The 23083-nt window shown below is 42.8% G+C and overlaps 1 protein-coding gene across 3 annotated transcripts in view; it reads left to right on the top strand.

The window, feature by feature from the left end:
* The first annotated feature begins 1272 nt into the window (after positions 1–1272).
* RTF1 (RTF1 homolog, Paf1/RNA polymerase II complex component) overlaps positions 1273–23083 on the top strand; it is a 65790-nt gene continuing 43979 nt past the window's right edge. For 2 of the 3 annotated variants that reach the window (XM_059656107.1, XM_059656069.1), the window contains exons 1-2: positions 1273–1494; positions 16327–16437. In XM_059656107.1, coding sequence (XP_059512090.1) covers positions 1288–1494; positions 16327–16437 — 318 coding nt within the window. In that variant the 5' untranslated portion in view covers positions 1273–1287. Of the gene's footprint in view, positions 1495–16326; positions 16438–23083 lie in introns of those variants that run through there. The other variant, XM_059656152.1, reaches the window with a different exon arrangement.

Genomic DNA, 23083 nt, shown 5'->3' with positions numbered 1-23083 from the left:
GAACAGTATGCCGTATATGCCAGGTACCTTGAAACATAAGCTGTGCAGATGTTTCTTCCCTGCAGCGATTGTGTCAAGCAACAAGGATGGACCGGCCTCCGGCAGCTAGGGAAATCTGTGGTCTGATTCCCAAGTTCACTACCAGAATAATGAATTAATGGACTCCAAAAAGTTTTTAGAAGATGTCAAGTTGTTTGTTATTGTTTATGCTCCCTACTCTATATGCCAAATCCCACAAAGAAAGGACTTCTGGAGCTGCCCTTTTAATCAGCTGACCTCAAACTCAACAGGCATGAAGCTGAACTTATTTCCCATTAACACCAGTTTCTGAAACCTCCTCCCACATGTGTTGCTTATCTTGATGAAGGGCCCACGGACCACCAGCTTCCTATGCCAGAGCCTGCATGTCATTTATGTCTGCGTCCTCACTTTACTCCTTTCCCAGCTAATCTCCAAGACCTGGTAATTCCAACTTCCAAATTATCCGTCCATTTCTACTGCTCTTTCCTTCGTTTAGGACACCATCATCCCTTGCTAAAATGATACCAACAGCCTATATGTTCTCCCTGCCTTCTAGCGCACTCACCACACAGGGGAAGCAGAGTAATCTTTTTAAAACACAAATCGAATAACATCGTTCTTCTGTTTAAATCTTCCAATACTTACTAATACAGCTTATCAGACTCTGCACGTGGCCGCTGGGTCCTTCCTCCGCCTTATTCCCACACTCCCTGCCACCTGCTCGGCCATAATACACTTTCAGTTCCCTGAACCCAGCTTTTTCTATTATCACGGCTTTTGCCCACGCGGTTCTCTGCTAAGCACACCCTTCCCTCTACGGTTGTTGTGGGTAACTCAGATGCATCCTCCAGGTCCCAGCTCAGCTGTCACTTGCACAGCCTAGGCAGGAAAGCCTCATTCCCCAACGGGTGCCCTCGGCAGAGTCCGGGGGACGCGTGCCTCCCCGGAGGGCAGCCCTTGACGTCGCCCTCGCCACTTCATCAGTGTCGGACAGTTGAAAGGCTCCTCAGAGAGGGCCCAGATGCTTGGGGGCTCCAGCCCACGACAGGTAGGCAGCCCCTCAAGCTGGAGCCCGCAGCGGAAACACACCCAGGACTTCCAAGAGCCCGCGCAGGGCGGAGGAAAGTGATCCACTGCCGGGAACCACGCCGGGCGCTGGGCCCCGCCTCTCACGCTACGTCGGGGGCGGGGCAGGGAGGGGCGCCGAGAGCCGGCGAACGGCGTGCGCCGAGCGGGGGGCGGGGCCAGGGGCGGAGCGGAGCGCGCATGCGCGGTCGCCTTTGTGTGGGTCGAGCAGCGGCAGCGGCGGCGGTGGCAGTGGCAGTGGCTGTCCCACTGGCAGACGGGCTAGAGGGGAGTCCGGGCGGCGTCCGGCGTGGGAGCCGGGGGGCCACCATGGTAAAGAAGCGGAAAGGCCGCGTGGTGATCGACTCGGACACGGAGGACAGCGGCAGCGACGAGAACCTGGATCAGGTGAGGGCAGGCCGCGAAGGCGCGGGCCGGCGGAGCGGGCGGGCTGAGTCCGTGCCACGGGAGCTGGGAGCCGGCCGGGCCCGGGGTCACCCGTCCCTAGCTCCCGGCCAGCCCCGGGCCCTGACCGCTGCTGCCGCCTCCTTCCTATTCTCCCCGCAGCTCCTGGGGCCCTCGGAGTCCGGCCGGGGCCTGGAGAAGGAGCCCCAAGTACTTGGCGCCTTGGGCGGGGAGGCGGGGCAGGGATCGGGCTGGTGGGCCTCGGGTTCGGGGGACCGGCGGGGTCCGTGATCTGCTGGGTCCAGATCGGGGCGGCAGGCTGCCGGCCAGGCGATCTGGGCCAGGAGAGATAGGAAGTATCGCCCGCCAACCCAGGAGGCTGGAGGTTTTGGAGGAGGTGCAAGGGGTGAGCGTGGGGCTTTGGGGGTGGGGTGGCGAAGAAGGTGCGGGTGAAGTTGTTCAGACAGGGGTGTGGACGGAGGAAAGGGGCGACACCCTAAATGTTCCAAAGAACCTCCGCGGTGCTTGGCGAGGAAGACTTAGCTGCGCGCACGAATCTAGTATTTGGCAACTGTGGTCGTTCGGGTTGAGAGGGCCCCTGATGAGATGTCAGATTGAAAAAAACTCAGGAGGAGGAAAGAGGGCAGAGGTGGAGAAATATAGGGCGGTATGGAGGGACTGTGGCCGGGGCCTCTTGGCCGTTTTCATGAAGCATCCTAGAGTTCTTTCTTACTTGAAGATTGTGCAGGAACTATTGAAAGCAACTTTTGGTTTTAATGGTTGGGATTGTTTGAAAATACTGCAGGGAGGAAGCTGTCCTTCGTAGCAGTACTGTAGTGATACCAGGAGATACAAAGAGGGTTCCCCCCGCCCATGTTTTGTGAATAAATGATATGAAGAAAACATGCAAGAAGTAGTAGCTTTATAAGTTGAGTCCGCATAAGTGCTGAACTTGGAATCTGAAAATTTGAGTTATAGGCTTGGCTATGCTGTTTTCTAGCGATGTATCTATCTTTGGTCGTAACTGTAAAATCTAGATATAACTTAGACCTTGTATATCTACTTGGGCTATTGTAAGGATCAAGTATTTGTAAGAATGTTGGTACAAGCATTGCAAATAAAGCTTTTGTATAAATGCTTTGGTGCAGGTCTTTTGTATTAGGCCAGAGATCTCAGGACTAAAATATTAGAGCATGAAATAGGAAGACTTTAAGAGGAGGGGCAGGAGATATGTTGAAGAAAAGAGGGCTGTTTTGAAAAGGCCTCTGGAGAACTATCAGAATTGTTTTGGGATAAGAATTGAAAAGTAAGTTGAAAATATTCTCACTGAAAGGCTCCTGAAATTTGTAAAGATATAAAAAATATATATTCTTTTTTTAAAAAAATATGTTTTATTGACTATCTCCTGTACACCCCACACTGGAGATCGAGTCAGCAACCCAGGCATGTGCCCTGACCGGGAATAGAACCGTTACCTCCTGGTTCATAGACGGATGTTCAACCATTGAGCCATGCCAGCCAGGGGGAAAAATATTCATGACTGTAAAATTTGGTTATAATTTTGTTTTTTAAAAAATATGTAGTTTATTGATTTCAGAAAGGGAGAGGAAGAGAGAGATAGAAACTTCAATGATGAGAGAGAATCATGGATTGGTTGCCTCCTGCACACCCCACACTGGGGATGGAGCCTGCAACCCAGGCATGTACCCTGACCAGGAATCTAACCGTGACCTCCTGGTTCATAAATCGAAGGTCAACCACTGAGTCATGCTGGCCGGGCCAGTTGATAATTTTAGACTAACGCTTAGAAGAATTAGAACCCTTTTTTCTTTTTTTGCTATTTTCCAATGTAGAAATGTAGATATTGTAAATAATAGCATCAGCTACCATTTGCATAGTGCTTAGGGTGAACTGACCATCTTAATTAGGTGTTTTATTTACATTGTCAAATTTTCAAATTATGTTGAAGTTGGTATCATTTTCCCCATTTTACATATGAAGAAAGGGAAGATTGAGGAAGTAACTTAGCGAGATTTATGCAACTTGTATGTGGTAGAGTTGGAACTTGGACCCAGACCTGCATGACAACAAGGCATATACTCTTTCCATTTTACCAACTTAATCTATTAGTCTTTAAAGTTTTCATATTGCAAAATGAGAATGTTTTATGGCCATTTTTCATGTTGCTACAATTTATGTTTGACTGGTTTAGAGAAAATTGGTACACCAATTAGAAAGATTATTCAGGGCTTCCTTGGGAAAGCACTCTTAAGGTATCTGTTCTGATGATGAGTAAACTAAGCAAATTATCCTAATTATTCTGTCCTTAGTGATTTCCCACAGAATCTGACAAATGAAATGTGTGGAGATCTTCCTTTTGTGGTAGGCAGATTCACACAGAACTTTCCTGAAGTAGGAATTGGAGTTGGAGGGGATTGCAATTTTAAACCCAGCTATCTATTTGTAAAAAGAAATTAGCATGAAATGTGCAAGTAATACCTAATACATTTAAAAAATATATTTTATTGATTTCGGAGAGGACAGGAGAGGGAGAGAGAGATAGAAACATCAATGATGAGAGAGAATCATCAATGGATAGGCTACCTCCTGCACGCCCCACACTGGAGATCAAGCTGGCAACCTGGGCCCCTGCCTGACAGGAATTGATCTGTGACCTCCTGGTTCATAGGTCAATGCTTAAACAGGGAGCCAAACCATCTGGGCCATTATTTTTATTTTTTATCATCACCTGAGGACATGCAGAAGGGGCGGGGGGGGGGGGGGAGATCAGAGAGAAGCATCAATCAGTTGCTTTCAGTCGGTGCCCCTCCTGGGGATTGAATCTGAAACCCAGGCATATGCCCTGACCGGGAATCTAACGGTCACCTCCTGGTTCATAGGTCTATGCTCAACCACTGAGCCATGCCAGACAGGCAAGACCTAAAGCTTCCTCCTCTTCAGCCACTCACTGACATTCTCTTATCAGATGGGAACCAGATCAGAATTCCCTTTCCCTGCACATCCTAAGAGAGGCACCAATGCCTTCAGTCTGTCTGTTCAGCACTGTCCCAGGCTGTCAGAGAATCAGAGAAAGATCTCTGCCCGCCAGAAGTTTTCACCAGAAACTATTAGAAGTTCAAAGTCAGCCTGGTTTGGAGTTCTTTAAGAATCCCCAGAGCGCCGTTTCTTGATTGTTCATTTGGTTAGCGCCTTGTTCCCATATGCTAAGGTTTCGGGTTCAATCCCCAGACACATTCAGGCATCAACCAGTGAACACATGGCTATAAATGGAGCAACAAATAGATGTTTTTCTCTCTCTCAATCTCTCTCCCTTCACCTCCCTCTCTCCCTTCCTCTCTAAAATCAATTAAAAAAAAAAAAAAAAAGAATCCTCAGAACAAAACTAATATACTCTGGGCTCTTCTAACAGATGCCTTGCACTGCTCCATCTAGTTTTGGGTCTTGATTGGGGATATAACATTGTTTTTGCTGTCTTGTGTATTGTCCTTGTGAAAAAGAATAAACTGTGACAAGTCTTTGAGTGTCTGGTGAGATAGTGGAGCACAGTTAGTAAAGAGGTCCTTTGTCTCTGGGTTTTCCAGATGGGAATCTAAGCTGTTATGTCAGAAATATTATCTCCAGCTTGGTCCTTGTGGAAGATGAGGCAGGTGAGCCTTCTGCACTGTTTTTTTTCTGGTGGTGAGAAGAGGATCACCTATGTCAGAAGCTGCCTGGTATGCTTATTCAAAATGTACTTTGCAGGGACTGGCATCCCAGACCTCCTGAATCAGACCTTCAAGGGGATAGAACCCTTGGCATTGCATTTTTACCAATACAGCTCAGGTGCTTGTTTATGTTAATGACTGAGACCACTATCTGGATGCAAGTTAATCTTTTTAGTGAGACACTCTAAGTAGTTTGGGAGAGAAATAACTTCCTGTCTCAGTCAGAATGTGTTCAGGTATAATTGAAGAAATTTAACAGAGTTGTTTAAGGTGGCAGAGATGCTAGTTCTTGTAGATCTGTGAAGCTATTTGAATTGTTGGGATGCTTTTTATTGAGGCCTATTTCTTTTTTGCCTCTTTTTTTTTTTTTTTTAAATATATTTTATTGATTTTTTACAGAGAGGAAGGGAGAGAGACAGAGAGTTAGAAACATTGATGAGAGAGAAACATCGATCAGCTGCCTCCTGCACATCTCCTACCGGGGATGTTCCCGCACCCCAGGTACATGCCCTTGACCGGAATCGAACCCGGGACCCTTCAGTCCGCAGGCTGACGCTCTATCCACTGAGCCAAACCGGTTTCGGCTTTTGCCTTTTTTCTTGAGGGCAAAGAGGTATGTAGTAACTGAATAGGAGTTGTTTATATTTTTTTAACTTTCATTGCTTTTTAAGACTCAAAATTTAGAGAATTTGAAGGATTTCTTTTTTAACATGTGACCTGATAGCAACCTTACTTTTTATGTTGGTCACATCCTTTCTTCAACATTAAAAATTACAAATCATGAAGATATTTGCCCTTGGTGCCTCTTGGAAAAAAACAACAAAACAGCCGTAACCGGTTTGGCTCAGTGGATAGAGCGTCGGCCTGCGGACTGAAAGGTCCCAGGTTCGATTCCGGTCAAGGGCATGTACCTTGGTTGCAGGCACATCCCCAGTAGTGGGTGTGCAGGAGGCAGCTGATCGATGTTTCTCTCTCATCGATGTTTCTAGCTCTCTATCTCTCTCCCTTCCTCTCTGTAAAAAATCAATAAAATATATTTTTTAAAAAAAACACAACAAAACAGAATTCATGACAAACCTAGGCTTTTTACTCCATCATGTGCCTCCGTGGAGATAATGTGTCGCTTTTTATAGCATTATTTTATGCAGTGGATCCTAGAAAATGAAAAGTGTCCAAGGTAATAAAGAAATCAGTTCTCTATTCAGATCAATACAACATTTATAAAAACTTTACTCTGCCTTCCTCAAGAAAAAAAATTCAGCTACATGCATATTGGCATCCTTTATTTAACAATTTCTTTTTTTAAAAATATATTTTATTGATTTTTTACAGAGAGGAAGGGAGAGAGATAGTTAGAAACATCGATGAGAGAGAAACATCGATCAGCTGCCTCCTGCACATCTCCTACTGGGGATGTGCCCACAACCCAGGTACATGCCCTTGACCGGAATCGAACCTGGGACCTTTCAGTCCGCAGGCCGAAGCTCTATCCACTGAGCCAAACCGGTTTTGGCAACAATTTCTTTTCTTATTTAAAATAGTGATCAAGTTTTCATGTCCTGTTTCTCTCTGCTCATCCTACTTTAAGTAGCAATAGTTAAAATTGTCTTTGAGAAAAATAGAGCCCCTAAGTATTTTCTAGGAATTATTTTTAGACATTATATGTAAAAAATGTCAATGTTATAAAGTACCTTCCATAAACCTTCTCCATTAAAGTTGGGAAATTTAAAAGCTGTGCTTCTCATTAATATAGTCTTTTTCTTCTTCTTCTTTTGGAGCAGAGTTTAAAATCTAGGCTGAACTTGTGAGAAGTGTCAGTGTTTACTTGTGAAGTTTTTCATTTGTGTCATAATGTTGCATCTAATGTTGCAGGTAACTCATTTCATAATTTAACAGGGAGGTTCTTAGGAAAAATTCAAAACCCATCTTTTGACACCAGTCTGTTAGTGTTCTTATTGCTCCCTTCCTAGACTATAAGTTCCCCAATGGCAGAGATTATTTATTTATTTTTAGAGAGGAAGGGGGAGGGAGAGAGAGAGAGAAACATCAATGAGAGAGAATCATCAATGGGCTACCTCCTGCATGCCCCCTACTGGGGATGGAGCCCTCAACCTAGGCATGTGCCCTGACTAGGAGTCAAACTGTGACCTCCTGGTTCATAGGTTTGATGCTCAGCCACTGAGCCACACTGGCTGGGCGAGATTATTTATTTTTCAACAAATGTGTTGGACAGTGCAAGGCACTAGGATTACTGGGTGAACAAAATAGAAGTTTCTGTTTTCAAGGAGCTTAGACAGAAAGATAAAATGAGGGGAGTGAGAGCGAGTGGGAGGGAGGGGCAGGGGCAGGCATTGCTCAGAGTCATTTCACTGTAGACTGTATGAAGGAAGAGCAAGGACACTGTGAGAGTATGACCAGGGATCCTATATTAGCCTGGTGGGAGTGACATTTAAACTGAGACCTGGAATATATGGTAGAAGGAGATTAGGAGACTGACAAGTACGAGGAAGTGTTGAGTGTTCATGGTTGAGGGACCAACATGTACAAAAGCATTGAGGCAGGAAGGACCTAGTACCCTCATGAAACTGAAAGAAGCACAGTTACTGAAATTGTAGAGAGAGTGGTGCAAATGAAGCTGTAGAAGTAGTTTGCTGTATGACTCTCTGAGGATGGAAAACCCAGTTTAGTGGATCACAGCCAGCATTAAAAATAGAAAGGAAGTCCTAACCGGTTTTGCTCAGTGGGTAGAGCCTCGGCCTGCGGACTGAAGGGTCCCAGGTTCGATTCTGGTCAAAGGCATGTATCTCGGTTGCCGGTTTGGTCCCCAGTAGGAGGCATGTAGGAGGCAGCTGATCGATGTTTCTCTCATCCATGTTTCTAATTCTTTACCCCTTTCCCTCTTTGTAAATCAATCAAATATTTATATATTAAAAAAAAATAGAAATGAAGTTGAACCTAATAGAAAACATCAAGTGTGTCAGACCTAGTAGTAATAAGTATTGTTTTGTGAAACATGTTTCATGTACATGCATGTACATGTATACTGGATTATGAGGTATAATTTATGTACAGTGTGCCAGGGTTAAAAAGTTTAAAGGGGAAAAAATCAAAAAAGAAAGTTTAAAGCTTCTGGCAGTGTAGGCAATGTTAAGGATTTTGGACTTTATTCTGAGGGTAATGAGAAACCATTGAAAGATTTTAAGATGGAAGAGGTGTTAAGATTTGCCTTTTATGAAGTTTGCCCAGGCTGCTATGCAGATAGTAACCTGGAGAGGGGGCACCAGTTAGGTGGCAAGAGTCCAGATGAGAGAAGCTTCACTAGAATGGAAGCTTCAGGAGGGCAAGACTATTTGTTTGTTTGTGTGTGTGTGTGTGTGTGTTTGTGTGTGTGTGTGTTTTGAAAATTTTTTATTAATTTTAGAGAGGAAGGCAGAGAGAGAGAAAAAGAGAGAGAGAAGAAGAAGAAGAAGAAGAAGACCACATAGATACGTTGTTCTACTTATTTATGCAATCATTGGTTGATGCTTGTATATGCCCTGAACAGGGATGAAATCTGCAGCCTTGGTGGATGGGAACAAGCCTCTAACCAACTGAGTTACCCGGCCAGGGCAACTATTTGTTCATTGTAGTATCCCTGTACCTAGAACAATGTCTGGCATGAAGCAGACAACCTGCCAATATTTGTTGAATGAATGCCTGATTTGGATTAGTATGTTAGTTATAGAGACAACAGAAAGTAGATTTGATTGGACATAATATTCAGGATATAAACTGAGAGGACTTGACTGATTGGATGAATGTTGGGGTGAGAACGAGGAGGCTATGATATGAGATAGGAAACCCTGGAGGAAGATCAGGTTTAAAAGTGAAGAAAAAATAAATAAATAAAAATAAAGGTGAGGATCATGCTCTGACAGGTGTGGTTCAGTGGTTAGAGGGTCAATCCACACACCAAAGGGTAATGGGTTCAATTCCTGGGTTGTGGGTTTGCTTCCCACTCCTGGTTGGGGTGCGTGAGAGAGGCAACCAGTCGATGTGTCTCTCTCACATCGATGTTTCTTTCTCCCTCCGTTCCTTTCACTTTCTCTGTAAAACAATGGAAACAATCTTCAGGTGAGGATCAAATAAAAAAAGAGTAAAGGTGAAGATCATGACTTCACTCTTACTTTTGTAGAGTTTAAAGTTGTCTATGAGATGTTCATAATGCCTGCCTGGCACAAAGTAGGCACATAATAAATCTTTTGCTACTTACTAAGTTTTCTAACCTGGTTACAACAGGATCACTTATAGAAATAAGGGATATTGTCAGTTTGGGGATTCTTGCTCTAGCTCCTCTGCTGTAATAAAATCCCTTCTTTAAGGAGTAAAAATGTGTACTAGAAGAGGAAGCTAATTAAAAACCAGTAATAGTAGTAGAATTTAAAAAACTTTTATATACCTTTTATTTTGAATGGGTTGAAAACTGATTTTATTTTATCAATTCTGTGCATTTTTACTTTATTTTTTTAAAATATATTTTTAATGATTTTAGAGAGGAAGGGAGAGAGCGAGCGAGAGAGAAATATCAGTGATGAGAGAGAATCATTGATCAAGCCCGCAACCGGGTCATATGCCCTGACTGGGAATCGAACCATGACTTCCTGGATCATAGGTAGATGCTCAACCACTGAGCCATGGTGGCTGGGCAATTATGTATTATATAAATATGTAACTCAGTATTTTATCTGCAATTATAAATACTTTGCTGGAAATCTGAAGGGCAAGTTCCCACTTTTAGTGCCAATCGTGTGAAATATAAAGGATTATTATATTGCCGCTTTGGAATAATTACTTTAGAAGGGGTTTTTTATTATATATTCATTGTTTTAATTTTTTTTATTATAAAAATAGTACATTCTTGTTGAAAAAGTTCCAACAAAACAGAAATACCCCTATGTCCCAAAAACATACTTATAGAATGGTTCCATTCCTTATTCCTGAAAAGTAACCAATGTCTTCCTCTGTTGGAAGCATGTTCCTCTACCCACAATTTTTAAAATTTTATTTTTGTTAATCCTCACCTGAACATATTTTTTCCATTGATTTTTAGAGAGAGTGGAAGGGAGGGAGAGAGACACACACAGAGAGAAATATCGATGTGAGAGAGACACATCGATGGGTTGCCTCCCATACACACCCTGACTGGAGCCTGCAGCTGAGGTTCCTGCCCTTGACTGAAATCAAACTCTGTGGCCCTGCAGTCCGAGAGTTGACACTCTAACCACTGGGCAAAATGGGCTAAGACTCAATATGAAAGAATAGATATTAAATCTCAAATTTAAACCTCTGACTTACTACTCTTTCCTCAGTATCTCTAAGTCTTCCCACTTCTCTCTGTTCCTGTGGTTACTTACCTTGGCCAGATCACCATCCACGCTGATGATACCGCTGTGGATTCCTTCTGACTCTCCTCTCTGCATTTGCACCCGGCCCCTCCAGTCCGATCCTCTGTCAGTCAGACTGCTCTTTTAAAACCTTCCGGGGATGGTTAAGTGAGAAATGCTCACCGGTCTGAATTCAGATAACAGACTCAGAGACAGAAGTGTGGCGAAAACAAGACTTTTAATGTGTCCGTCTGGTTGTGTAGGCACTTCTGAGGCAGCAAACAGCCTGTTTATTCAGTCCCTCCTCGGGTACCTCATTGGCTGAGTACTATGGGATCACCTGTTTCCTCATACGTCACCTAGGTCTTATTATATCCCATTGGGCCATTTAAAAAAACTGGGCTGAGGGCTTTTTTAGTTGCCTCCACCTCCTCCAGTCACCTCCCTGCAGCTCAGGGAGGGCCCTGTTAGGGCTGCTCTTGGCCCTAGTCTCAGACCTTCCCAGAGGACATGGGGTAAAGTGACAAGGTGCACTCAGCTCGTAGCCCCACCAGTGAGCTTCCCCCTGCCCTACATTCTGTTTGGCCTGGGGAAATTCAGTAACTATTTCCATTAAAAGTTGGCTATGTTGGAGATGGATCACTGAGGCCTATTTTCTACAGTTACTCCCCTGCTTAAAACTATTTGATGGCTCCCATTGCCTTCAAATAATAGCCAGGTTCCTAGTCCTGTTTTATAAACTTCAGAATGATCTGGTTTCTTCTTATCTCTAACCTACCTCATTCCTTCTCCTTGCCTGCTAAGCTCCATCCACATTGGTTTTCTTTCAGGTATTTGACTAAACCAAGCTCTTGTCAGCTTCAGGGCCTTAGCTATTCCACTTGGAGACTTCTGTCCAGAACACTGCATGCCTCCTTCCTCTCCCAAAGCCTCAGCCTAAATGCCATTGTCTCAGAGAAACCTCCCCAGTCATCCTATCACAGAGAAGTTTCCCATTCACTCAGTTCACTTCCTTCTTAATACTGTCACTAGATATAATTAATTGTTTCTTTACTTGTTTATTGTATGTCCCCACTACTTAAATTCATGAGATAAAGAAGAAGGGAGAGAGAAACATCAATGATGAGAGAGAATCATTGATCAGCTGCCTTCTGCACCCTCCACCCCCCACTGGGGATCGAGCCCATAACCCAGGCATGTGCCCTGACCAGGAATCAAACCATGACCTCCTGATTCATAGGTCCAGGCTCAATCACTGAACCACTCCATCTGGGCCTTTGTATCTTTTCTTCATGACTGTCTATCTAGTGCTTGGTAGATAGGAGGTACTGGTAGATACTGGTTTGCCTGGAACTGAGGAGTTTCCCAGAATGCATGGCTTCTAGTGTTAAAACCAGGACAGCCCTGCCCTGACCGGTTTGGCTCAGTGGATAGAGCGTCAGCCTGTGGACTCAAGGGTCCAGGGTTCGATTCCAGTCAAGGGCATGTACCTTGGTTGCGGGCACATCCCCAGTAGGGAGTGTGCATGAAGCAGCTGAATCGATGTTTCTCTCTCATCGATGTTTCTAGCTCTCTATTCCTCTCCTTCTCCCTTCCTCTCTGTAAAGGAATCAATAAAATATATTTAAAAAAAAAAAAAAGAAAACCAGGACAGTCCTGCTCACACAAGGATGTTTGGTCACTCTAGTAATTACTTACATTAGTTAGATTTGTGGAATGAATAAGTAAAAAAAAGCTCGAATGTTAATTGGCTATGAAAACCTCAGCTTTGTCCATATGAATTTCTTTTCTCTTTTTCTAGGGTATAAAATATGTGTCCCACTTATATGTGGCCATGGGAGGTTTGGTTAAAGAGATGAGATTTAATTTTCTTTAAGTAAGTAAGAGGGAGCTAGGTTGCTCTACTATAGTTTGATCCTGATATGACATCACAGAAAGCACACTATTGGTGAATGAAAGGTGGGGGAATTAAATCTTAAGGTTTAAGTCTTCACATATTGATGGATTAGAATTCTAATCTTAACCAGAATAGCATTGTTTTAATAAACATTACCTTAGTTCAAACAGACTAGCTTAATTATAGGGTCTCAGTTTTGGCAGTCTAGTTTAATGTAAAATATGGCTTTTAAGCAATGAAACTGCCCTAGAAGCCAGGTATGGCATCCTACACAGCCAATACCGATAGTATGTTGAGCATTGTCATTACTTTTACTTTAAGCAGAACTTTAAGTTCAGCTTAAATTTGATATACCATGCTGGCATTTTATATTGCTATTCCCCTAGAGCAGCGGTTCTCAACCTGTGGGTTGTGACCCCTTTGGCTGTCGAACGACCCTTTCACAGGGGTTGCCTAAGACCATCCTGCATATCAGATATTTACATTACGATTCATAACAGTAGCAACATTACAGTTATAAAGTAGCAACGAAAATAATTTTATGGTTGGGTCACAACATGAGGAACTGTATTTAAAGGGCCAGAAGGTTGAGAACCACTGCCCTAGAGGAATGCTGAGATAAATAAATAAGGACATTTTTTACTGGGTGAGATGAAATACAGGGATGATGGTGAGAGAGAACCACTGGACACACAGAAGCATTGTCTCAATCAGTGTGGCACAGTGAAGCAGGCAGGCAAGAGAGAGCTTCAGATGGACCTACCCCTGTGCAAGAATCAGTTTTACATTGGTTTGGGTTTTTTTTGAGCACAGACATTGGATAAGCCAACCCTACGGTAGCAAATCTGATGGTCTCTTCATGTATGCATTATTGGGAAGACCTTTCCATTGCACACTTGTCTGTTCAACTGTACTATGAGCCCTCAGTATAACATAAAGGACTTAACTAAAAAGAGTAGCCTTGCCCAACCGGTGTGGCTCAGTGGTTGGGTATTGAGCTATGAACCAAAATGTCATGGTTCTATTCCTGCTCAGGGCACAACCCTGGGTTGCGGGCTCAATCACCAGTGTGGGGTGTGCGGGAAGCAGCCGGTCAATGATTATCTCTCATCACTGATGTTTATATCTCTCTCTCTCCCTCTCCCTTCCTCTCTGAAATCAATAAAAATATATTAAATAAATAAATAAGTAGCCTTGCCATGAGTTCCCCCAGTAGCTTTCTGTACAATTCTCAACTTATGGAAAGGGTATCTTCCACACTGTTAAGAAGGACTTTGCTAAAAAAAAAAAAAAAAAAAAAAAAAAAAAGAGGGACTTTGCTGTCTCCATATTATTGTTAATATAGTATTTAATGTTGTATACGAGGAGAGACTATACCTATCAGGTGCAGTTGTTTGTTGATGAAGGAGAGCCATTTGTTAGGTTTTTAGTATGGAGTGGAACGTCTTTAACAGAAAGACAGCACTAACATCTTAACACTTTAAGTTATGGTAACTTTTAATGGCTGTCTACTGCATGTAATAGTTAATGTTTCAGAGAAGAATTTGATTGATAGTGTATCCAAATCCCTGTTATAATGAGTTGGTATCAACCTGTTATAAAGAATTCTGGTACATTCGTGAACCTCAAAGGTCAGGAAAGAGATTACTTATCAGAAATCTCTGTAAAAGTTTATAAATTTGCATTAAGGTAATATGGGGAAAAAGATAATAGTTAAGACCAGACACAAAATACTGTACAACTCAACAATTCCACTCATAGGTATTTACCCAAGTGAAATTAAAACTTAATGTTTACACAAAAACCTCTACATGAACATATAATTGCTCTACAATGGAAACAACCCAAATGTTTTGCAACTGGTAAATGGATAAACAAAGTGTGCTACATCCATTTAATAGAATACTACTTAACAATAAAAAGGAGTAAACTACTGATATATGCTGCAACATGAATGAATCTCAAGTGCATTATGCTAAGAAGCCCAATGGCTTCTTTTCAATGGTTAATCCAGGGTCTGACAACAAGCCACCAATGTGCTGGCCACTACATCAGAACCCTAATTGATAACCCCAATTCAAAGGCTACATACATATTGTATGATTTCATTTATATGATATTCTGTGATAGGCAGACTTAGGGACAGACAATAGTTTTGTGGTTGCTGGGGTTTGGGGGGAAGTATATGAAGAATACCAATATTTGGGATGATGATGGTACTATCATATGCCTTAATTGTGGGCGTGTTTAAACTATTTGTCAATCTCAGAACTGTACTTAAGAAAGGGTAAAATGTACTGTAAGTCAGTTACACCTCAATTTTTTAAAATACCATGAACACAGATATTGCTGTGATTTGCATTTGGTCAATAGGAGTTAATTGTTTTGGTATGAAAAAGTAGAGTGTTCTTATGAGCTTCAGCGTTTTCAGGAAGTTGGTGTGCTAGCTCCCTCTAATGAAATGAGAAGAGTAACATTTCATGACTGCCTATGAAAGAGAGCATGTCAGCTGTTAATCTGAGAAGGTCATTTTCTCATTCTGGCCAAGGAGGGTATACTCCTAAAATAGAAAGAAACTGGAAGAAGAAAACATACTTTGTAGCAGTCTATTATTTTTAAATCTATCTTGGCACTTGACTTGTAATTGTATCACACCATTATCATCAAGGAATGATACTACTAGTATTTATTAGTTGTAGTTTTCTCTTGTTAGCAAAAGGGAGAAAAGGGTTTTAGACTAGTAAACCATGCCTGAATTAGGAGCTAGGATTCTATCTACCCTGGTTTGAATTCTGACTCTATCATGTACTAGCTGTGTTACCTTGGGTAAATTACTTAACCTCTCCTGCTCTTTAGTCTTTTTATCTTTAAATGGGGATGATTACATTATAAGTAAATAAACAAATAGATAAATAAATGGTAAGAAAAAATGGGAATGATAATGATAGTTACCTTAAGGTTGTTGTGAAGATTAAATGTTAGATGGTTAGAAAAGTACCAGGCATCTAGTAAGTACAGTGTAATTGTGGGCTGGTATTGATATTAGCAGAGAACAAAAACTAAAGCAAGTATTCTTTTGTTGCATTTTTAAGTGATTGGGCTGAGTTGGGGAGAAGTAGCAGCAGAGGGGAACCCTGTGAGAGAGCAAAACCTGGTTGTAGCCTTACTAAATGACACATCCTTCCCCCACTAACTAGTCTCTCTTAAATCACGAGCAGAAGGCAGAGGTAATGAATAAGAATATTGGGGTTATCAAATTAGAGTTCTGATGTAGTGGCCAGGCAGTTGGTGGCTTGTTGTCAGACCCTGGATTTATCACTGAAAAAAATCTTTTTTTTTTTTTTTTTTTTGCTTATGCATTCAAAATTTTAAAAAACGACCTCAGAAACTTGTAGTTTGTCAGCTTATTCAAATCAGCCCACAAATGCCAATTTTACTATGAATTACAGTAAGAAGATGTTCAGAGTATCGGTTAGCTATACCATTAAGAACAGTGAGCAGATTACCTTTGTAATCATGGTTCTTAAATAAGTACCTGAGAATCTGTACTTTTGTAGCTTATAAAGAAAATGGTAACAATTTGGAAGTAGACTTCAGGTCAGTTTTATATTCACTTTTGCATTTCAGTCATATATTTTGCCATTAAAAGGTAGGGGACAATTTTGAAAACATTTATTTTAGCACTTAGGAATACTAGCAGTGTGTTCATGTGATAAAAGTTCCCATGATGATGTCCTTCAATTGAAAGCACAAAGAGGTAGAAGAGGTATAGGGAGGGTGGGCATTTTGTTATTCTTGGATATTTCTTTTCTGTTGAATAAGACTCATGTGATTACTTCTGCCCTATTAGGAGCTCTTGTCCCTGGCAAAGCGGAAGCGCAGTGACTCTGAGGAGAAGGAGCCACCTGTGAGTCAGCCTGCAGCCTCCTCAGACTCTGAGACGTCGGACAGTGATGATGAGGTGGGTGTGGAGGGAATAGGCCACTGTAACTGACAGGTATATAAGGGTCCATGTGTTGGTGACTCTGATGGCCTCTTTTTCTTTTAAACTATAGATTTAATTTCATGTTTATTTATTTTATTTTTGTTAATCTTCACCCAAGGATATTTTTTCCATTGATTTTTAGAGAGAGTGGAAGGGATGGGGAGAGACGAGAGAGAGAAACATGGATGTGAGAGACAAATCAATTGGCCTCCCACACGTGCCCCACCCAGGGCTGGGATCAAGCCTGCAACCGAGATACATGCCCTTGACTGGAATCGAACCCAGGGCCCTTCAGTTCACTGAGCCAAACAGGCCAGGGCATGGCCTCTTTTTCTTAAACTGAGACCTCCAACTTAAGATCTACAAGAACTTCTTAGGAAAGAAAACTGTAAGGAAAACTCTAGAATTGTCATGTTCCCTATAGTGCAAGTCTCTGCAGGGCATTTGTGGATATTTTTCAGTCTTGTTTTCAGTCCTTCCACAGAAGAAAGGGCACGTTAGTCATCATCTCTTTTATTTTGTGTGGGTATTTTCCTCATCTTTTAATTCCACTTTCGTGTTAGAAAAGAAATTTCTATAGCGAATGCTATATTTTAGTGGAAAATACTTTCGCAAGACAAGAAGCTTTCTTTTTTTAAATTTCTTTTTTTAAATATATATTTGATTGGTTTCAGAGAGGAAGGGAGAGTGACAGATAGAAACATCAATGATGAGAGATAATCATTGATCGGCTGCCTCCTGCACTCTCCTACTGGGGATCGAGCCCACAACCTGGACACGTTCCCTGACCAGGAATCGAACCATGACCTGGTTCATGGGTCAATGCTCAACCACTGAGCCACTCTGGCCAGGCTTTTATCTTTTTTGTGTGTTAATCCTCACCTGAGGATATTTTTCCCATTACTTTTCAGAGAGTGATGGGAAGGAGGGAGGGAGAGAGAAAAAGAGAGAGAAACATCAATGTGGGAGAGACATCAATTGGTTGCCTCCTGTACGCACCCCTGCCTACTTTGGGTATGCCACCTTCCTTGTTCCTCCATGTGTTCACCTTGAAGCTCCAATTTGTAGTTTAAAAACAACAACAATAAATACACACACACACACACACACAGAGTGGCCAGATTATTATGACCACCTGACGTTTGTAGGCAAATTAGCTATAATTTCATGCTGAAGTTGCTAGAGGGCCAGACCATTATAAATAGGGAAGCAGGTTGTTTACCATGAAGTGATTTTTTTTTCTGAAGATATGGGTAAACAATGTGATTTAACAGCCTTTGAACCTGGGATATATTTGAATGTGAGTGGCCAGATTATTATGACAACCACATCAGTACTTTGTCGGGCCACCTTTTGCCTTCAATACTGCGGTGATTCTTCTTGGCATTGACTCCACGAGATGTTGAAAGGTGATGTGAGGAATCTGACACCATGCCTGATGAATAGCACTGTCCAGTTCTGTGAGATTTGATGGTTGTGGAACCAGCTGCCTGATGGCTCTTTTAACTTCATTCCATAAATGCCCAATTGGATAGAGATCTGGTGATTGTGGAGGCCACCTAAGCAAGGTAAAGTCTCCCTCATGTTCTTGAAACCGCTCCTGCACAATATAAGAACCGTGGCATGGCGCATTGTCTTGTTGGAAGAAGCCATCTCCATTGGGATACGCCATCAACATGATAGAATGAACCTGATCAGCAACGATACTTAGGTATGTTGTGCTATTCAGATGATGTTCCACACGAATTAAAGGGCCCAAATCATGCCAGGAAAACATGCCCCAAACCATAACACTGCCCCCACCAGCTTGAAGCATTGTACTCATGCATGTGGGGTGCATGCTTTCATGCTGTTTCTGCCAAATTCTCACTCTGCCATCTGTATGATGCAACTGGAAACGTGATTCATCGGACCACATGACTTTTTTCTAATGCTCGACTGTCCAATCCTTGTGTTCCTGTGCTAACTGGAGACGTTTTATCTTGGTAACTGCAGACAGCAAAGGTGTTGAACAGGCCTTCGGCTCCCATATTCTGTACAATGCAGTGTACAGCTAATTTGCCTACAAATGTCAGGTGATCATAATAATCTGGCCCCTCGGGGTATATGTATATATCCCACGTTCAAAGGCTGTTAAATCGCGTTGTTTACCCATATCTTCAGGAAAAAAATCACTTCTACAGTCGTGGTAAACAACCTGCTTCCCTATTTATTTATTTATTTATTTATTTATATATTTTTTAAATCTTTATTGTTTAGATTATTACAGTTGTTCCTCTTTTTCCCCCCCGTAGCTCCCTTCCACCCACTCCACCCTCTGCCCTTAACTGCCCCCCTGTCCTCATCCATAGGTGTACAATTTTTGTCCAGTCTCTTCCTGCATCCCCCACACCTCTTCCCCCCCGAGAATTGTCAGTCCACTCCCTTTCTATGCCCCTGATTCTATTATATTCACCAGTTTATTCTGTTCATCAGATTGTTTATTCACTTGATTTTTAGATTTACTTGTTGATAGATGTGTATTTGTTGTTCATAGTTTGTATCTTTACCTTTTTCTTCTTCTTCTTCTTTTTTTTAAAAATATATTTTATTGATTTTTTACAGAGAGGAAGGGAGAGATATAGAGAGTTAGAAACATCAATGGGAGAAAAACATCAATCAGCTGCCTCCTGCACATCTCCTACTGGGGATGTGCCCGCAACCCAGGTACATGCCCTTGACTGGAATCGAACCTGGGACCTTTCAGTCTGCAGGCCGACGCTCTATCCACTGAGCCAAACCGGTTTTGGCTTCTTCCTCTTCTTAAAGAATATCTTTCAGCATTTCATATAATACTGGTTTGGTGGTGGTGAACTCCTTTAGCTTTTTCTTATCTGTGAAGCTCTTTATCTGACCTTCAATTCTGAATGATAGCTTTGCTGGGTAAAGTAATCTTGGCTGTAGGTTCTTGCTATTCATCACTTTGAATATTTCTTGCCACTCCCTCTGGCCTGCATAGTTTATGCTGAGAAATCAGCTGACAATTGTATGGGTACTCCCTTGTAGGAAACTGTTTTTCTCTTGCTGCTTTTAAGATTCTCTCTTTGTCTTTTGCTCTTGGCATTTTAATTATGATGTGTCTTGGTGTGGTCTTCTTTGGATTCCTTTTGTTTGGGGTTCTCTGCGCTTCCTGGACTTGTAAGTCTATTTCTTTCATCAGGTAGGGCAAGTTTTCTGTCATTATTTCTTCAAATAGGTTTTCAATATCTTGCTCTCTCTCTTCTTTTGGCACCCCCATAATTCGGATGTTGGTACACTTGAAGTTGTCCCAGAGGCTCCTTACACTATCTCCATATTTTTGGATTCTTTTTTCATTTTGCTTTTCCGGTTGGGTGTTTTGTACTTCTTCGTACTTCAAATCTTTGACTTGATTCTTGTGATCCTCTAGTCTGCTGTTGCATCTCTGTATAATATTCTTTATTTCAGTCAGTGTATGCTTAATTTCTAGATGGTCCTTTTTCATATCCTCAAGGGTCTCACTAGACTTATTGAGGATCTTACTAAATTTATCAGCGGTTTCTAGAAAATTCTTGAAAAACCTTATAACCGTGGTTTTGAACTCTATATCCAGTAGTTTGCTTTCCTCCATTTCTGTCATTTGTGACCTGTTTCTTTGTCTCCACATTTTGGCTGCTTCCCTGTGTTGATAGAGTGGCTTTCTGTGCTAGGTGTCCTATAGGGCCCAGTGGCTCAGCCTCCCCAATTACCTGAGGTGGACACTCTTGGTGCACCCCTTTGTGGGCTGTGTGCACAGTCTTGTTGTAGTTAAGCCTTGATTGTTGTTGGTATCACTGGGAGGAATTGACCTCCAGGCCAGTTGTCTGTGAGAATCAGCTGTGTCTACGGTGGGAGAACTGTGCTGGAAACACCCCTCCAGGGCAAGACTTGCTTCAGTGGGGCTTTGGTGCTCACTGAGTCTGCCCCCTGAGTGTCCTTTATGGATCTGAGGAGTTGTAATCTGGATGGTCCCACTCTGACCACTGCGTACACTGGCTCTTGGATCTCTAAGGAGGTGCTAATTTAGCCTCTGCCTGAGGCTACCCAGCAGGAGCTATGAAGAGATCTGCAGATTCCCCTTCCTTGTTTGGGGTTTGGAGTTGCCCAGATGAGGCCCAGCTGTGAAGCAGTGCAAGCTGCTGTGGGGCCTTGGGCCTTCTTTTGGATGTTCTGGGTCTGTCTGACCCAGCTGCAGTTTGTTAGGTAATTTTAGATCTCAAAGGGCCAGCCCATTCATATGCAAAAGCCTCTGCTGCAGCTTGGGTGGGGCGGGGTCTCAGGGAATCAATAGGGTGGAGCAAACAGCTATGGGTGATCCTCAGTCCTGCCCTAAGAGGCCCCGGGTCTCAGTGTCCCGAGGTAATTGCTGCACACTCCTCTGAGAGAAAGCCGCCCTCAAGTTCCACCCGATGCCAGACAGTCCAGTTCCTCCCCGTATGAGTCTGGGTCCCCAGAGACTCGCCCGGAACTGGAGTTGGGGCTGTCAGGAGCTTGTGTCTCCCTCCCAATTGAAAAAGACAACCTTATCCTCAGTTGCCAGCCCTTACCGCACATGCCTCCGTACCTCTGCACTTTACTTCTGCACCTCCTCTGAGTCTCAGTGTGCCTTTCTCTTTCCTTCTAGTTGTAGGGATTTCCACTCAGCCAGCCTTCCTGTGGTTCTGTATGATGTCCGTTTTGTCTTTTAGTTGTATTTTTGAAGTGGTTGTGCGAGGCAGCAATTTCAGGTGTTTACCTATGCCGCCATCTTTGTTTCTCCTGCTTCTCTATTTATAGTGGTCTGGCCCTCTAGCAACTTCAGCGCAAAATTATAGCTAATTTGCCTACAAACGTCAGGTGGTCATAATAATCTGGCTGTGTGTGTGTGTGTGTGTGTGTGTGTGTGTGTGTGTGTGTTTTAAAGAGAGGAAGGGAAAGGGATAGATAGAAACATAGATTATCTGCTTCCTGCACGGCCCTCCTGGAGATTGAGCCTATAACCCGGGCATGTGCCCAGACTGGAATCCTGTTTCATGGGGCTACACTCAACCACTGAGCAACACTGGCTGGCCCATTTTATTTTTTTTAAATGCATAGAAAATACAGGAAAATCTTGAATAATTTCCTTTTCCCACTGTTCTTATATCAACTACTTTTATTTTCCATGTTTCAGAAGTCAGCTGTTGTGGGTTTCCTTCCCTCACCTGTCAATATTCTATGAAGTTTGAATCTGTGGTGTATCTAGAATATCCTATTACATGTTTATGGTCTTTGCACCATAAGATACAAGCATAAATATTCTGTGAAGTATTTCATTCTTCATATTTGAGTCCTAAATATGCAGTTACTTGTAGGGGTTCCCTTCATACTTTTTAGCTGCTGTGTCAGGACGGCAGAGTGTGTGCTACCTCCACAGCTTAGAGAAACCCAAAACTTGTGCTAGAGTACATCCAGAGTCCATAAAGACCTTCACAGCTTAAGGTTCCTTGCAGCTACTTAACCATATCTAAAAGTCCTCACCTTAGATTCCTACCCAACTGTTTATACACTTATTGGAGAAAAAGCTGACAGGCAAGTAGCACTCTGCCCAGTGGGCAATGAGACTTTGAGTAACTTCCCCCTACAAGGTTCTTACCTCCTGCTGCTGCCTTCAGGTCCCAGTTCCCCAGGGCCACAAGCTTCTTGCAGCTCTACTCCAATCTCCTTTCCCCCAGCCCCACTGGGAATAGCGGCCTCAGTATCATGGCCATTCTGAAAGGCGCCTTCAGTATGTATTATCACTCTTTCACCCAGACTGCTATCTGAGCACCTCAAAGTTAGGGTGCATATTTTATTACTTTGGACAATTCAGCAAACTGTCCAGAAAGATTGAGAAAGCAAATTTTTTGAGTCCTGCCAACCACCAGAGAACTCAGTGGTATTACTGTGAGGATATTTTATAGAGTGGAAGGGAGGATGGAGGAAGGAGAGGCTACCCAATTTTGGGTTGGGTAGGGAACTTCTGAGAGATCCTTAGAATATAAAGTTTGAGACAGCAGCTCTTGCCATTTTTTCTCTCTCATAATGATATTCATGTCTTTTTGTAGGTAAAAACTATATAATGAAATAATTTGCTATGTTGTCTCATTTCTGCTATGGCTTTTATATTCTTACTAGAGGCCCAGTACACGAAATTCATGCACTTGGAGGTATCCCTCAGCCCAGCCTGCGCCCTCTCGCAGTCCAGGAGCCCTCGAGGGATATCCGACTGATGGCTATTTCTAACATATATCAGTAGATGAGAGATAGATTGATAGCCATCAGTCGGACATCCTTAGTGCTGACACGGAAGTGGGAGAGGCTCCTGCCACCACAGCTGCACTTGCCAGCCTTGAGCCGGGCTTCTGGCTGAGCGGCGCTCCCCCTGTGGGAGCTCACTGACCACCAGGGGGCAGCTCCTGCATTGAGCACCTGCCCCCTGGTAGTCAGTGTGCATCATAGTGACCGGTCGGTCCACTGTTTGGTCGATTTGCATATTAGCCTTTTATTATATAGGATTATTTACAGAAATTTGGTTGTTAAAGCAAGTACCAGTCAGATGGAGCCTACTTGTACCATACGTTACTTT

This window comes from Myotis daubentonii, chromosome 1 (assembly GCF_963259705.1).
Source record: "Myotis daubentonii chromosome 1, mMyoDau2.1, whole genome shotgun sequence".
Lineage (NCBI taxonomy): Eukaryota > Metazoa > Chordata > Mammalia > Chiroptera > Vespertilionidae > Myotis > Myotis daubentonii.
This window is presented reverse-complemented; position numbering and strand designations above follow the sequence as displayed.